Here is a 16,263-nt window from a genome sequence, read left to right on the forward strand (position 1 = left end):
TCCAAATTATTTTTCAAGATCTGGTTAAACAAGGAAGGTGACTCCGTGTACCCCTGAGGAAGTCTACACCAGCAGTAGACTCGATCTAAGAATTTGAAACTAAAGAGAAATTGACTATCCTCATGAAGAGACACAGAAAAGAACACTTGTGACAAATCAACAACTGTGAACCACTCTGTATCGCATGGAATTTGAAACATTATTACAGCTGGATTGGGCACTACGGGACAACATTTGACCACAATGTCACTTATTTTTCTCAAATCCTGAACAATTTGAACCTTCCCACATGGCTTCTTCAACCTCATTATTAGTGAATTACATGGGCTGCTCAACACCTCTTTTAGGACTCTCTGCTTCACGAAATCTGCAATTATCAGAACCACTTTCATCAGGACATCTTGTGGCAAATTGTACTGTGGAAGCTGCGGAAAAACTGCATTCGGCTTTAAGGTAACCTTAATTGGCTCCACTCCTTTGATCAAACCCACTTCTTTACCCGTCAAATCCCACACGTTCTCTTGTACTGTTCCCAGCAAATCAGAATGAAGCTCACTCACTGTGAACATCGGGAAAAACTCAACCAAGGGGTACTCCTCATTTGTAGTTTCACATTCAGTTTCTGGGGCTGGGTCTTCCTCATCATCACTATTTGTCTGAATCTCAATTCCATCATTTGAGCAAGTAATCAAACACTTTGTCTTACACAACAAGTCCCTTTCCAGTAGTGATACCGGACTCAAATCGCAGATTACAAACTTATGCAGTCCCTCAAAATTGCCAATCTCAATTTGCACAGGATCTGTGATCCGGTTTGTCAAAAACTGATTTGCTACCCCCACAACCTGAACTGTTCTTCCTGAAAGGGGCAGCTTCGGGACTTCTGCACTTCTCACTGTAGAGCGTGTAGCTCCTGTGTCCACCAGAAATTAAACTCTGTGACCCATTACCTTTCCCCTCACATACGGTCCCCTCAGATTTACTTCTAAAGAAGTTGCAAGCACACATGGCTCCTCTTCCGAACTGTCACTCATCTATTCACCATTTATTTCATTCTCACTGTGTAACAGGAATTGGTGCACAGTATTACTACTTCTGTCTTGTGACCTGTTGAGAAAGCATCATCTGTTGCTGTTCCATCACCTTAAGGTATCTGCATTTGCTGTCTAGGTACCATAGGAACCTGCTGGTGTATCGCCTGTAACTGTGACACTTGTGCACTGGGCATGGGCTGGAAATTCTGCCCTTGATTTACATTAGTCTGAAAATGTGGGTTTGGACCTCTCATTCTTGGTCCTCTTGTATTCTGAAATGCATTGATGTCATTACCTTGCTGAGCAACACACTCCTGCACCATCATTGCACACTCCCGCTTCCAGTGTCCCACGGCTCTCCAAATGTGACACGGCAATAGCTTCTTCAGTCCCTGCAAATCATTCTGAACCACAACAGTATTCAAATCTGGACCACGATTCATATTGCCTCCGTGACCCCTACCTCTCATCTGAGGCTGAAACATGACATTCCCCTGCGACAGCGGCATCTGCTGTACAAAATTACCTTGCACTCCTATTTGAGCTGCCTTAATCTGCATCACCATTGCCTTCTCTTTCAACTTTTTCTGCTTCAACTCAGTCTCATCACTACAGTATTTCGCATACTGCAACACCTCATCAATTAGCTTTGCCTGCCAGCAAATCAAATGACTCTTAATCATCTGACCTATCTCAGGTCTCAATCCTTCCACAAATCTGAACACAAAATGCAGCATGTCTTTCAGCTCAATTGCTTCTTTGCCACTGTACTCCTTAACGCCTTCAACAATCTTTCATAGTACTCATGTATCGACTCCTTCGCTTCCTGCGCTGTCCTGTCAATTCTCTGCCAATCAATATTCTTGGGCGAAATCCTTGCCTTCAGAAACTCAATCATCTTATAGTAATATTTCATTACCTCAGGCGATGGTGCACCTGTACTCTTATCTCTCTCTGGTTCACTTGTTGGCCAATCTACAGCTCTCTTGCACTCAACCCACAAATCAGCTGGAACCACTATTTCCAGTAAGGTTTTGAAGTCCTTCCACAAACACTTCACAAGGTTCACAAACCTGTCTGTCTGCTGATACCTCTCTCAATTTTGGATAATCATTCGTAAATGACAGTATATCACTCCTACTCTAGGGAATGTGAACAAAATTACCCACTGGAATTTCTCTCATTGGCAAAATCTTCACCGGATCTCTTTTTCTCTTGTCTCTTTTCTTTACCCGTCTGCCTTCACAATTCTCTAAAGCTCCCCAAACCTGAGCACTCTGCAACAATTCTTTAAGGTGCGCCTTCATTCCGGCTGACCTCATGTGTTCGAAATCCTTTGCCTCAAAATCTAATCTATTACTTCCCTTCAAATGCTTCGTTTTCTCAATTTCTATGCCATGCTTCTCTGCCAAGTCTGCTAATCTCTGATGCACCTTGCCCACCTTTCTTGTAATCCTGAGTATCTCAACTCTGCTTCTGTGTAGGACACTAATCTATTCACCTCCATTGTTCCCTCAACTAATTCACCCGCTTCCATGCTCAATCTGACACAATTTATTTACTCCTCACCCTTAGAAGCATTCTGTGGGGTATTCATCTTATCTAACCATTCAGTCAACTGCTGAGCTGTTAATCCCTATAACAAAATGTTACTCACTTGAACTGGTGGCACCTGCTGTACCACTGCACTCAGTGTCTGCGGTGTTGTTAATTTCAGGCTCTGACCTGCATTTGGTCCATTTATAGCATCTGGAAGTGCAACAAGTGGACTGAGATCTAACAATGATCTCGACCCATCAAAGGTCTGACCCACGGAAAAGACTACCTGAACTTTTTCATTTGGTCCCCTCCTCATTAGGCTCTGAGACATTGTTCCTTGTTCGTTCACAATTGGTTTCTTTTGCACAAATATTGGTACCGCTAGACCAACAGTAATCAGCAGCGATATTGCATCTGGGGCTGCTCTGGCACCCGTACTCTGTGGGAGAGTAACTCCCATACTCTGATTCATAGCTGGTGTCAAGTCTGACTGTGTCCCTGTCATTGGTGTAAATCTCAGCATTACCTGCGGCTGCACTTGGGGCAACAAGATCGGAGTCGGCTCAGTCTGGACCAACATTGGTCTCAGAACCACTTGCTCCATAGGCACCACTAAATTCGAAGTCGTCTCTAGAATAGGCATGTCAGGATAAATTCTCTGTATTGGTGGCAGCTGTATCTGTGCCTGAACTACTGGAGTAGGCAGCACATTAGGACTACCTTGTACCGCACCCTGTGTCAGGTTAGCATTAACCTGTACCAGGCCCCTTTCCCCATTGCCTGTGCCGGGGCTGTTGGCAGCACTAGTACTCACGCCATTCTCATGCACTGCATACAGTGGTCGTCGATCTCTCAGTACCTCTGTGACAAGATCCTCAGCATCTGATTCCTCCTCCACTATGGAAGTCTTTTTAGCTCCCTTACTCTCGGATGGACTCTTATTAGTTTTTCAAGTCACTTTCTTTCCTTCCGTCTCATCCTCCTGTGTAATGGCTGGGAACAACTTAACTCCTTGCAGTCTGTGATCTCCACCTTTTCTGCTCCCAATCCCATTTAACCTCCGCTAAAGTATTTTCTACCCTTCTTATTCTCCTCTCGAATTTCATTTGCTGTTGCTGTCTAGCTACCAGCTCCCACACTGCTAATGCCTCAAACTGTGCTGGTCTCAGAAGGGGCTTTGATTCATATAGCGCCATCCACAGTTGCTCCAAAATTCTCAAATTAAACATCCCATTCTCAGGAAACGCTAAGCTCCCATTTATCTCTGTGAACTTGCACCATTGCTTTAACCAAAGACACGGCGCGACACCTCTCTCCTCCATTATAATGTAAGCTGGTGTATTTTCTGGCGGTGTAGGCTCCCCTACATTTGCTCTAATGCAAGCATCTCCCCTTAGGGCACTCTTCAATGCCTTGAAAAACGTAATCTTTTCTATTTTTATTTATTCAAAATCAAATCAGGAAATTACTTTTACTCCCAAGATTCCTTTCACCCACGGTCTCAACCAATTGCCTCTCATGGACGGCTTCCAATCTGTGCGCGACCCTTCTCCCCAACCGACCTATCCCAGTGCGGCTACAATGATGTCACACTCACACGTACTGCGGCTCGTCCTCCTAACTCCAATCCACCCAAAACTAATGCAAAATATTGCGAGCACTAATCAAAAAACAATAACCAAAAACAAATCTGCTGGTTTACTACAGGAAGGTAACACAATCGGTTCAGAAACCTTAAGGATTTTCACTGATGGCCCTTTCGCTGATGTAGCTATTTCTCTTTCTCAGTCTGCCAGATTTGCAAGGAAAATTCAACCCACAAATTTTACTCTCAACTGATCAGTGGGTCTGTCCTGGTGCACATAGGACTCGCCAAATCTCAGTCGAAATTTCCTCTCGCCCACTTTAACTCACACACTGGCTTGTTGACCACACCCGATCAACCTACTAAACTAGACAGATTACAACATATAACCAAGTGTCTCATACACTTTTCAGTATACTCCGGAGTCTTAGACCACGCAGGGTCCGTACATCAACAAGCACACAGACAATTTTTGAGCACAAAGCGCCACACACATGTGAAGTTTGACGACTTCCCTACTCTCATACTGCGGAGTATGCACACTCCTACTAAAACTTTATTTGGAGTACGCAAACTCCCTAAAATCCTCGCATACGTCACAATTCACCTGCAATTTGCATAACCTGTGCAACATCAACCTATTTCTCTCACTCTACCACGAACCCTGGGAATCGCCACAGGTGCCAAGGACCTAACCAAGGTGGCATGGGACTTAGAGTCACCCGAATCTCTACGAGAGTGGAACTCACATCGCATGCACCCTGATGGCTGGGCACAGCCAAATGGATAATTAAGGGTGGAGATCGGGACTGCTCGTGGTCCACTTCCAGACATAGGCCATTGTGTCTGGTGTTCCACTGGGCGTCGTGTGGGCCTGCCACATTAGAGGTGGGTTGTGTTGAGGTGTTTGTGCCGAGCTATGCACAAGCTCTTCACATCATTTCTCCCTTTGTGGCTTTCCCAACGGATATTGGTCATCCTCTTTATGCAGAGTGCTATCAAAGCAGTGCTACGCAGCACAAGTGCGCCATCTGCTGGTTGGGTGGGGATGTCCCAGTCTACCCACCCCAGAATGTAATGTTTCAATACGATCCAGCACGTCACATAACAAACAATACGATACCAAGGACATAAACTTGCCAAGACTAGCCTTTGACCAAGGATAAGGAGGGCGTGAGAGGCTGAAGATAGATCGGAGGCTCATCGCCAGCTGCTGACTTGTAAAGGGGCCATGGAAAGAGGACTTGAACATAGAGGGGCCTGCTTCAGTGAGCAATTAACATTTCATGAGAGTCCTTGCATAAATAAAATGGTAATGTGGCTGGGAGCTGTATCCCCAGGAAATTGTCGTTTTGGGACCATTTTTTATATTGTTCTGTTCTTTTTCAAACAGATACGTGCAGAAAACAGAAATGCATTCATAACTTGTCCTATAATTCAGTCAAACACACAAACGGTGGCAACAATTTACCTTTAAACACTTTTATACCGTGCAGAAATTTTGCACATGCGCAATTTTGAATCCAATACATCAGTTTCCTCAACCCATGTTTATATCCCCACGATTACCCGCCTTTTCACAGTGTTAACAATTGCACCATTGAAAATTTTTATTGTGCAGTGATGAACGTTTCCAGCTCCGGAAATGAGGCGCAGGTGTTGTGCATACAGTTGGCTAAACGAGATTGCTAAAAGTTGCTGCTGCAGATCTTGAAATGGCACTTTTCATTCTTAAATGTTTTTGTCTTCAAGCTTAAGTTGTTCTGCCAGCAGTAAACCTTCTTTGATTGTATATATTTTTTCTTGTAGTATCGCACCATCGCTATTCCGAAGATCCGGAATTATTTTGTCTGCGCCACTTTTGTGTTCCTTTGTATATTTTTGATACAAATTTTAACTATGCCAAGGTACGTAAGCATGAAGTTCTCGTAATAGCAAACTTTTATGAACATTTTATGTCTTCTAATAATGATTTTACGTTGGCAAGGCTCTGTTGAAAAGGTTACTTGGCGAAGTCGAGTGCATTTTATTGTGAATCACTTAAGTGAGTATTGGGAAGCAAGATTACACCCATAAAGCAATCTGTTCCAAGATAGCAGAATTCAGATACGCCGTTCAGGACACTTTCTAGTATAGTTAATTCCAAGAAAGTAGGTAATTCTTGAAAACAGTATATATATACTTTGATTATAGTTTTTGGGCTTAAATTATTGTATCTTGTGGAAATATTTCCTCTAGAGCGAAATGTAATTTCTCCTTATTTTCTTTGCAAACATGTCAGATTTACAGGTTACCCCATAACTAACAAAAGGAATGATTTTGAGAAAATTCTCGCTTGGGTGGGCATTCAGCTACTATTCAGCTACTATTTGCACAGATTTTTAGTAGTTAAAAAATGATAGACTGATCAATCAATCAGGGATTTGTAAAGTGCGGCCACTCACCCTTGAGGGTCTCAAGGTACTGGGGGAAGTCCCGGGGGGGGGGAAGGGGGGGAGAGTTGAGGATCCATCGAAGAGCCTGATGACATAGAAAGTATTGTTTTGACAGTTTCCCTGACCCTTTACCTACCAGCCCTTACCCAAGGACTGTGGCTAGTTCACACAGCCGAAAATCTACAGTTGGAGAATTAGTTTAAATGGGCAATTGCATACATATTATTTTCTGTGTTTTTGTTTTTTTTACATGGACACTATTGCATAGATCGAAACTCCTAGTTGACACATCTTAAAAAAAGATGGTGATCGTGCACTTTCATTGCTCCACCTAGGCCTACTTGAAGGAATTTTTTGTTTAGAAATGTGATGAGTGTAGTAAAAGAAACTGACAATGTTTGAGAATATCCAATAGGTATGGCTCAGTAGGCGTTCATATTGGACAGTGACTGCCAAGAGGGCAGACGAAGGGAAGGGGGCCAGCATGTGGCATTGGCTTCTTCCTGTGTGAGTACTCACTTCCACAAGGATTCATTATTAGTGTTTTTTTTGGGTACAGAGGGACTTACGATGATATTCCAACCTTTCACGAAGCACTGAGTCAACATCTTGGTGCTGTGAAGAGGCGACAGCCTGGGAGGATTCTGATCAAGCTAACTTTGCGCTGTGAGGCCCTGGTAACCACAAAGGATGCATTGCCGGTGGAGGAAGTACAACGAGGAAGAAAAAAACAAGAATTTGAGAGCAAGGAAATTAAATGACTGAAGGGTTCCTGGTTAATAGGTTTGGCTTTAGAAACTTCACTGGCGGGGATAAACACGAACCTTGAACAGCTCCCTGTGCCAACCTGAGGGAAGGTGGCCGGGTATTTGGGTGATAGACGTTCCCATTTGAACTTAGGTAGATCGAGGTATGACGTTCCATTGATGTCCTCCCCGTCCCCATCTCCACCACTTCTTTTACCATATGGGTGGAGTAGTTTTGGAATTGATGAACAATGACGCTAAGGGGATGTAAAAGAGATGTGAATGCGTTTGAAATATGAGTGGTCCCTCAACGCAGTTTCTCTTGTGCAATGGACAACCCTTCTGCTAAAGACTGAAAAGGGCATGGCGCATTTGCACTGTTAAAGGTGTTTATTACAACGATTTTCACATAACAAACACAAAAAGATAAAAAGTAGAACTTCTGAGAATTCATTAGTCTAGTTCTTCAGATTTAAAAATGATTTTCGAGAGTTAGATGGCATAGCGTGAGCAATGCCAAATGAAAATATTGTTTTTCAGTGTCAAGAAATATCACAGTTTTCAAATATTTTTCGCACTTGACGAAAATATTTATAACATAAGGGAGGATGCATTTGACAGCATGGCAGTATGAGTGTTTGGGTGTTCTTATCACAAACAATCAGAGTTCACTTGGCGCCAGTTATTAAAGTATTTTTCTGCTGGTCACACGTGGTAACAGGTTGTTGATCCTGTAAAAGGATGGCCAGTTACCACGTTGTGAAATTGATCATACGTGAACGTGACAAGGAAATGCATTTTGTAGGGCCTAATGGCAGAAGCTGCCGAGTTTGGAAGTAGGGGGGCCCGGATCAGCATGGTGGGCAAATCACTTAGCCTCCCAGTGCCTTAGAAATGTGTAATCGAAGCATACCAGAGAACCTGAATCGCTTGCTGCTTGCCAGCTTTTGACCCTTTAAAGCACGTGCTGACATTCATTGTGTGAACTTCCGGCATGAGATTATACCGATGTTTAATGCCCCCTTTCTTTCCCTCGTAGGACTGCTGCACTGGGAATTTCCTTTGGAATAGTCGGAGCAATCGTTTTACTTATTTTATTTCTATGCTCTGCCGATAAATGCCAGGTAGGTAAACGGATGAAAGCAGACAAGTCTTTGGGGCACCTGTGTGGTCTTGAAACTGTTGATGCACCAGTTAAAAGATCAATCCGGCCTTTCAGAATGCTTCCTTTTATGAGGAGGCCCTTCTGCACCAATTGAGCCACAAGGAAGGAGTAATACCAATTGGCTCATAATATTCTAAGCCGACGTGTTTTGTCTGATTCTTCCTTAAGATGCGATAGTTCTTCCAGTATGATGTGTCCCCAAGAGAGACTTGCCCTCATTCCTTGTATTGAACAACCTGAGAGTGTCACGCAGCTGGCCCACAGCATATATATACCCCGATAGTCCGTGGCACCATAAGGGGAAAGAAGCCTCAGCCATTTACCATAGGCCCCCCTTTTTTTCAGAGCCTCACGCTGCTTCTGCTAAACGTATGCATATCTAACATGGACGTCAATTCACCAAAATGCCAGTGGTAGTGGAAGTGACTTCACGTGCCCTTTGCAGTGGTGGCTGGTGACTGAAAGCAGTGGCGGGGCACAAATACAAGACGGAATTGCACCTTGTGAGTGAGCCTCACTACCCACGTATTTCCATTCACCTACTCCCCCACTGCCTTTGGTCACCTACCCATTTACTCATCCACATTGTCATCCACTGCCATTCACACAGCTCTTATACACAGACACCCACATTTTCTCAGCCACTCAGTCAAGCCCTGCAAACACATTCAAACAAACACACATTGCCTCACCCATCCAGTATCCAACAGTTTCATTGATAAAAGGTACACGTTTATTTGAGCTGAAGATTACATGTTTAATATGACATATCACGTCATTAGTCTGCAGAAGAAATAAAACGAGCATAACTAGTCATGATAAATTACTGGAACCATTACTGCCTTTGAGAGACGAAATCACCTACAGAGGCAGTGAAAGGAGAGCTGAGAGAACAGGTTTTTTTCTTATTGTCTGTAAAAAGATAGAGCTCCAACTTACTTGTGTGCAGGGTTGTCTTTGGCATATTTATGACTTGGGGTCTTCAGGTCACACTCCTGTCTCCCAGAGAGCCCTGGGTGGAGTTATTTATTGTATTTATTCCATTTCTCTGCCACAGACTGCTTGTAATGCAGGAAAAGGGGATTTTATTTGCGCAGTGCCACATTCTTTTAATAAAATGTGACCTCTGGTACGTAGACCCTTCTGATCACACCCCACCATTTGAGTAAATAGGAAAGGGTGGAGAATAATATCGGAGTGACATGAAGTTTTCAGAAACCCGGGCTGAACAAAAAAGGCTCCAGGCTGTTTACAATCAGGACTTCTGGTGGAGGAGGAGATAAGCCAGGGATGTCACTGCGTTCTGAGAAAACATAAGGGCTTTGCATGGGCAAGCCCTGTCAGCCCTACTGTGCAGCTTTCAGCCACATGCTGACGCAGGCGCAGTGGGGCTTTTCAAAGTGCACAACTTTCACTCGGAAAATGTGCAGAAAATGTTTTACTTTCATCTTGTAATTAAATATATGCTTCACTAGAGAGGCCAGAAAAGGCTAGGGGCGCAGCCCCTTAGCCCTTGAACACCAGCCGCCCCTGGCCCTTTGACTTCCACTTTCACTTCCACATTCTTACACATGCACACACACATTCACACACACACTGTCACCCGCAAGCACGCACACAACATACATTTAAACACTTTTTTACTTACCTCAGCTGCCGTGGATGGGTATATTTCAGTTAACCGTACCTCATTTTTACTACACTAATAGTGAATAATGTGTTATTATCCACTATTAGTGTAATACAAATTGACAGAAAAGAAAGAGTGAAATCCCATCTAACATCCATAAGGACCAGGTGCCACTATGTTCCTGGAACTGAATTTACCACCTCTGAGGCCAGGGGTCGCAACGGGCAAACCAGGGTGTCGCCAAGGACAAGCTAGAGGTTACAGCTGCAAGTAAGCCTGCTTTTGGGATATATTGTCAATAAGACAGATAACCACTAGGTGTCGCAACAGAACCAGAAAAGTTTCGCATCACGTTTGTAACCTCAGCCCCAGTTTAGATCTGCAGATGTAGTCGTTTTATAGAGCAACATTTGTTGTGTAATCATATAACACCCCTAGAGCCCCTTGTGCATTAGGCTGAAGAATTCCGGCACGTTGCTTTAAAAAAAAAAAAAAAAAAAAAAAAAAAATCAGCCAGTGTTCCTAAGGCTCTCCTGAAACTGCCTTGATTATTGTTTTGGTAAATATGTAGAACAGTCTTTGGCAGCATACACAGAAAACAATTTCCCCCGGATATAGAACGTAAGGAGTGGGATACGAATCTGAAGAGCGGAATCAAAGCAGAGAAAACAGGGGAGTGTAGTTAGTGGAACTGATATAAGTAGAGAATGAACCAGTGATACAGAATTTTTTATTTTGAGCCTTCAGACAGCCGCGAGCCAATCGGGTGTCTCGTCACAACTAGATAGAGTTCTGACCGTGCTGTAAGCAGCTGGTGTATTTTTCAAATGCTGCAGTGACATTTTTGGAGTATCCAAAATTTCCCGCCAGGCACGTGCACTGCCTACCGTTCTTAATCAAAGGGTACTCTTGCAAGTTCCTTTCATTGATAAGTGCTGTGAAGTAGACTAAGCACAACATATTCTGTGCCACAGAAAATACCCAAAGAAATAGTCAAGTTGTGTTAACATGAATACGTTATCCGAGAATAGGGAAATCAATGTCAATGAGCAAAAATATTGGTATATCATTTGAGAAAATGGAGGAATTACACCATCTGAATTTGTGGAGACAGACCCTGATTTTATTTTGCAGTATACCAGACCCCTGTTCACGGTCACACAAGATATATACTTTGTATGTCATCGGGTTTCACGAACAAATAAGTGCATTTACACATCAAAAATATAAAAGCAGGTAAAACCTATTTACACCTTTCAGTGCCGGCATGGGAACACAAACAGACATTACATGGGACTAGAAACAGACAGATTTAAGGAGCTTTCTAAAAATCTTGTAGGTGTCTGATAACAAATTTTGAGGGATGCTTATAATACATCTCCGCACCAATGAGCCTTAACCAACCCACAACGCAACCATGCCATAAATGAACATGCTGAGCAGGAAGAGTCAGTGCTTAGCAGGAAGAGTCAGTGCTTCCTGCTCAAAACCTTCACAAAAGGAGAAAGGTGGAACCTGAAGGAGTGAGATAAAGGGGGTGGGAGTGTCTGATAGTGGATTAAAGAGGTGCGAGTTGTTTTAAAACTACCAGCCTTGGCACTCTGCGCGCCGAGGTTTAATTGCTCCGGCCGTAGTCTGGGCAGAGTTTCAGGCACCAGCACTCTTTCTTTCACAGATTAAGCACTGAGAAGAGTTATCCAAGGGCACCATAAGGAGAGAGCGGAGGAGGCGTTATGCCTAGGCTCCTCACTTTCCTGGGCTCTACTCTCCTTCAACAGCTTTTATTTATAGGTGTTTAATTTCTAGTATGCGCAACATCCTCTTTAAGGATGAAGCTGCTTGTGTGGGTGGACCACCTGATGGCACCAGATTCCACCTTTTTAATTCACCTGAAGTACATTTTCTTAAACCTTTGAATCAGGTGCTGCTGCTTTTCCCACCAGGCCAAAACACAAGCATCCCTGCATTAGGTTTTTGCCCCATATTGTGCACTAACCTCTGACTAGGCTCGGGTTACCTCCAACCTTTCTGCCAAAAAGTTAATTTGGCCTTTCAGTCATTTGTACCAGGAACCTTCACACTGCATTCCATTAGTGAATGGCATCTGAATCTATCTTCATGCTCTAGCTAATCTAACAACCGGGACCTCCACTCTCTGGTTACTTACCATCCTTTCACTGGAAATGCTACTGCTAGATTCATCTATGTATTTGTTACCACTGGGTTTTCCCATCTGCCCTGTTGTTAAGTCTTGGCCTGGAATGAAATGTCTCCAAAGGAACTGCCTGCTCCCAGGGAATTTATCAGTGGAATCTACAACTTAGGTGCCCCTGTTGTGCTTCTTTCTTTCCCATGGGCTATCTAATTTGGAATAATCTCTGGGTAAAATGTTTTACTGTCTCTTTGCCAGAGGCCCCACCTTTCAGGGTGCCTTTTTAAGTCTTGCCTACAGGCGTTTTTTAGCCGTTTCTTGTCAAAGAACTATGGTTCTCATTACAACCATAGTGGTCGGTGTTAAAGCGGCGGTAATACTGCCAACAGGCCGTCAGTAAAAAAAATAAAAAATAAAAATAAAAAAAAGGGATTTGGACCCTGGCGGTTACCGCCATCCAACACCGCAACTTTAACACACCGACCGCCAGGGTGGTAACGGCTGCAGGGCTGGAGACTTCGGTCTCCAGCTCAGCGGCCATCACATTCCCACCCTCGGGATTACGACCCAGCCTACCGCCATAGTTTTCGTGCCAAACTTACTGCCCTGAAATCCATGGATGTAGGCACTACCAGTGCCAGCAAATCCCTTCCCTGGCACTGATAGTGGTCTCCCCTGCCCCCACCCCCTCTCTAGAGTCCTCCTCCACCCTCCCCAACCCGCTCCTGCCCCCGCACATATACACATCCACACGCGCACCCATATGCACACATGCACACATGCATACCCACCTCCACCCACGCATGCACACATACATACCCACACACCACAACACACACAAACATAGCTTGTCACACACATGCATCCACAACACACAATACTCACAATCATTCATTCACGCATGCATCCAACAAGACTCACACCCGCATGCATGCATCCCAAAACATACACACACACCCCCCACATACACACAACACCCTCCACAATCACACAACACCATCCACCCCTCTCTCCGGTCGGAGAACCCGACTTACCTGCTTGCAGGGGATCCTCCGGCTGGAGACGGTCCGCAGCGCTGCTGTCAGCAGCAGCGTCCGCCAGTAAAACACCTTAAGGCCGTATAATTGCTCATGATACGGTCGGCGGTGTTTTGCTGGTGTCGCGGTGCTGCTGTCAGCAGCGCCGCCATACCGCCATCCGCCGCCATGACCGTTGGCGGTGTTCTGCCAGATTTCTGGCGGAATACCGTCGGCGGTCACAATACGCGTTGCTGGCTGGTAGCCATGGCGGTGGTATGTTGGCAGCCGTTGCGGTAGGTGGTCAATACCGCCAATGTTGTAATGAGGGCCTATGTGTACAATATCAATGCTCAGAGTAGGCTTGGGTCAAGTGCATTGGTTGGCTTTCTCGTCAGTCTAATTTGCTTGCATCTTATTTGATGGCTTTCTTTCATTCTTCTGTTTGTCTCTCCCTTTGAGCCTTGCTTGTTTACCGTTCTTTTGATTGGATAACATGTATCCTTCCAGTCCTCCAGATCAGGAAACTACTTTTTCTTTTTTTTCTTCCAGAACTCCCTGGGAGTGCTCGTGTGTTTTTTTTCTCGCTCTCCTGTTTGCTGCTTCACGTTGACAAGCTACCCTTGTGTTTTCCTGGTAGCGTCCCACCCAGGCTCATCTGTTGCTTCCATTGCTACTACCTATCCTTCTCTGATTTTTTTTTCTTCTTTTTTTACCCCACACTGCACCCATCCGACTTCTCCTTTGATCCCTCACACCTTCCTGATGCAAGTCATTCTTGTGCCAATTAATGTTTTACCCCTGCATGTTCCACTATTGCTCGGCGTCCTCACCCCATCACGTTTCTTTTTTTTCTTTTTTTTAAACTAGATGATTTTTTTATATGGCAGGTTCAGCAGATGAAATTTGCTGCTGTCTGCTCTATTTTAAATTGAGTTTTGCACACTTTTTATATATTTGTTTTAATGTATTGCTTGAAAGTTGGTGAAAGCTAATCAGATTAGGACAAATGCCCAGACAAAAATGTTGTTAGTTGTGCCACCATCTAATGCCAGCTGTACATTTCAAGGGACAAACCTGAACACAGCACACATTAGATATCCTTAGAAGGAGCCCATTACCCACAAGTGCACACAATGAAGAATTATTGCAGACTGTCAACAGGGTCGGATTGGGATCACAATTAGGCCCGGGCAATCCAAAAAAAAGTGGCCACGTCCCTTGATCGTCCATCTTGTGGCCCACCATCTGGTTAGTCTAATTGAAATCTAGTTTTTTTTTTGTTTTTTTTTCAGTTTTATATAGTATGAACTTGGTCCAAAGGCACTGGTGCAATGTGCATGAGCACCAGTTACACTACACAAGATCAAATGAATTTTTATTTTAGGTATGGCTATTAAGTGATTTGCCTAGAATCACAGTATGTTGAGCTGATGCTGGGACTCAAACCTAGTTACAACGTCTGCAGCTCTGACTATAGCGCTACATCCAAATTTATACAACCCTCTCCTTCCCCCCAACAAGGCCTAAAAGTGGGCTGAGGTGGCACACCTGGCCCCTAGCATGGCCACTTCTCTTACCCCCTCACCAGCCGACTATAGCCTCAGAGCAATGACCTGGCAAGGGAAGTGTAAAAAAAGCACACTGCTGCTGCTTCGGGAAGGCTTAGGTGAGAATGGCCTAAGGGCACCAAATCACCTGGCACCCTTGTGTGGCCTCTGCATACTTCCACCCTCCGCACACACACAATGGCCTAAACCTTGATGGCCTGGTGGAGGATGACACTGTTTCTGGCAGGGCAGGACATGACATGCGAGGCAGAAGGCCGAGGTGAAAATGCCCCAAAGGCTAAAGCAACACCTGGCCCCAACCTCAATAACAGCATGGCAGGGGAGTGTGCATGATACTGGTGCCAAAATAAAGAGGTCTGACGGGTACTGGGGAAGAAAGCAAGATTCTTGGGCCAGTTTACAGGGACCCTAAAAAAAACGACCCACTGGTGACCGTGAGGCATTGGCCCATCAGCCAATGTCCGCCTTCCCAATCTGACTGTGCCGTCAGTGCATGGGGGGACGCATGATTATGTTCCCACATAAATTGTTACATGAATCTGTAGGTGTAGCTTTTCGCTGGAATTCACAAGAGTAGACCCAAGGTTCCTACCCTCCTGGCATATATTGGGAGAGATCTAGAAATCAGTGGCTGACTTTCTGCTGTCAACGTCCACATAACGTCTCACACTGATTCTTAATATCAGCTGGAGAAGGCAGTGTTTTAAAGAGCAGAGTGCTTTCTTGTCATGTCTAAAAGGCAGTCTTCCCTAATTGAAGCCCTCTAAAGTCTGCAAGTAGGTTTGAGGATGCAAACACAGCTACTCTGCACTCCAGAGTTGTGACTGCATCACCCGGATGTGCTTCTTCATTTCCCAGTTCACTCTCTGTGTGTACAAATAACAAATGAACCCAAACCACCCCCACCCCCCAGTGCCTGAAATGTAGCCTTGCCAAACTCCAGGTGCATATTGCATGCTGACGACTCTATTGTCTAATGTGTTTTACTTTTATTTTAATCACTTTTATGCTTTACATTTGTGCTACTTTTTTAAGTCTTGCCTTTGGGACTGCTTTCGCTGTCTCACCAGACTATTGTTTCTCCACAAAAATCAGAATATTCACACATACAGGTGCTTTTGGTTAGCAGGCTTCATCATTTGGTCTGTTAAATTGTCAATCAAGTTTTACTTCTATCCACCATGGCCTACTGCATGGGCAGGCCACTTTACCCACTAGTTCCTTTCACTTTAAATGATTGCACAAAACGTGTACATTCTTCACATCTGCCTAAACATATTTCCTTTGTTCCAAAGCTGGTTCAGAGTGTGCTTGTGTAGTATCCTGTATGTCCCCATTCCCTGTGTTTGAGTTGGTGTCTGGAATGCTGAGAGTGAATGATGTAATCAAA

At 44.4% G+C, this 16,263-nt stretch overlaps 1 protein-coding gene across 3 annotated transcripts in view; it reads left to right on the forward strand.

Moving 5' to 3' along the window:
• The window catches only part of ADCY7 (adenylate cyclase 7), a 601,636-nt gene that overhangs the window by 540,913 nt on the left and 44,460 nt on the right, over nucleotides 1–16,263 (forward strand). For all 3 annotated transcript variants that reach the window (XM_069215519.1, XM_069215521.1, XM_069215522.1), the window contains 2 exons: nucleotides 5,968–6,065; nucleotides 8,379–8,463. In XM_069215519.1, coding sequence (XP_069071620.1) covers nucleotides 5,968–6,065; nucleotides 8,379–8,463 — 183 coding nt within the window. The remainder of the gene's footprint in view (nucleotides 1–5,967; nucleotides 6,066–8,378; nucleotides 8,464–16,263) is intronic.

The sequence above is a fragment of the Pleurodeles waltl genome, chromosome 12, assembly GCF_031143425.1.
Source record: "Pleurodeles waltl isolate 20211129_DDA chromosome 12, aPleWal1.hap1.20221129, whole genome shotgun sequence".
NCBI classification, from domain to species: domain Eukaryota; kingdom Metazoa; phylum Chordata; class Amphibia; order Caudata; family Salamandridae; genus Pleurodeles; species Pleurodeles waltl.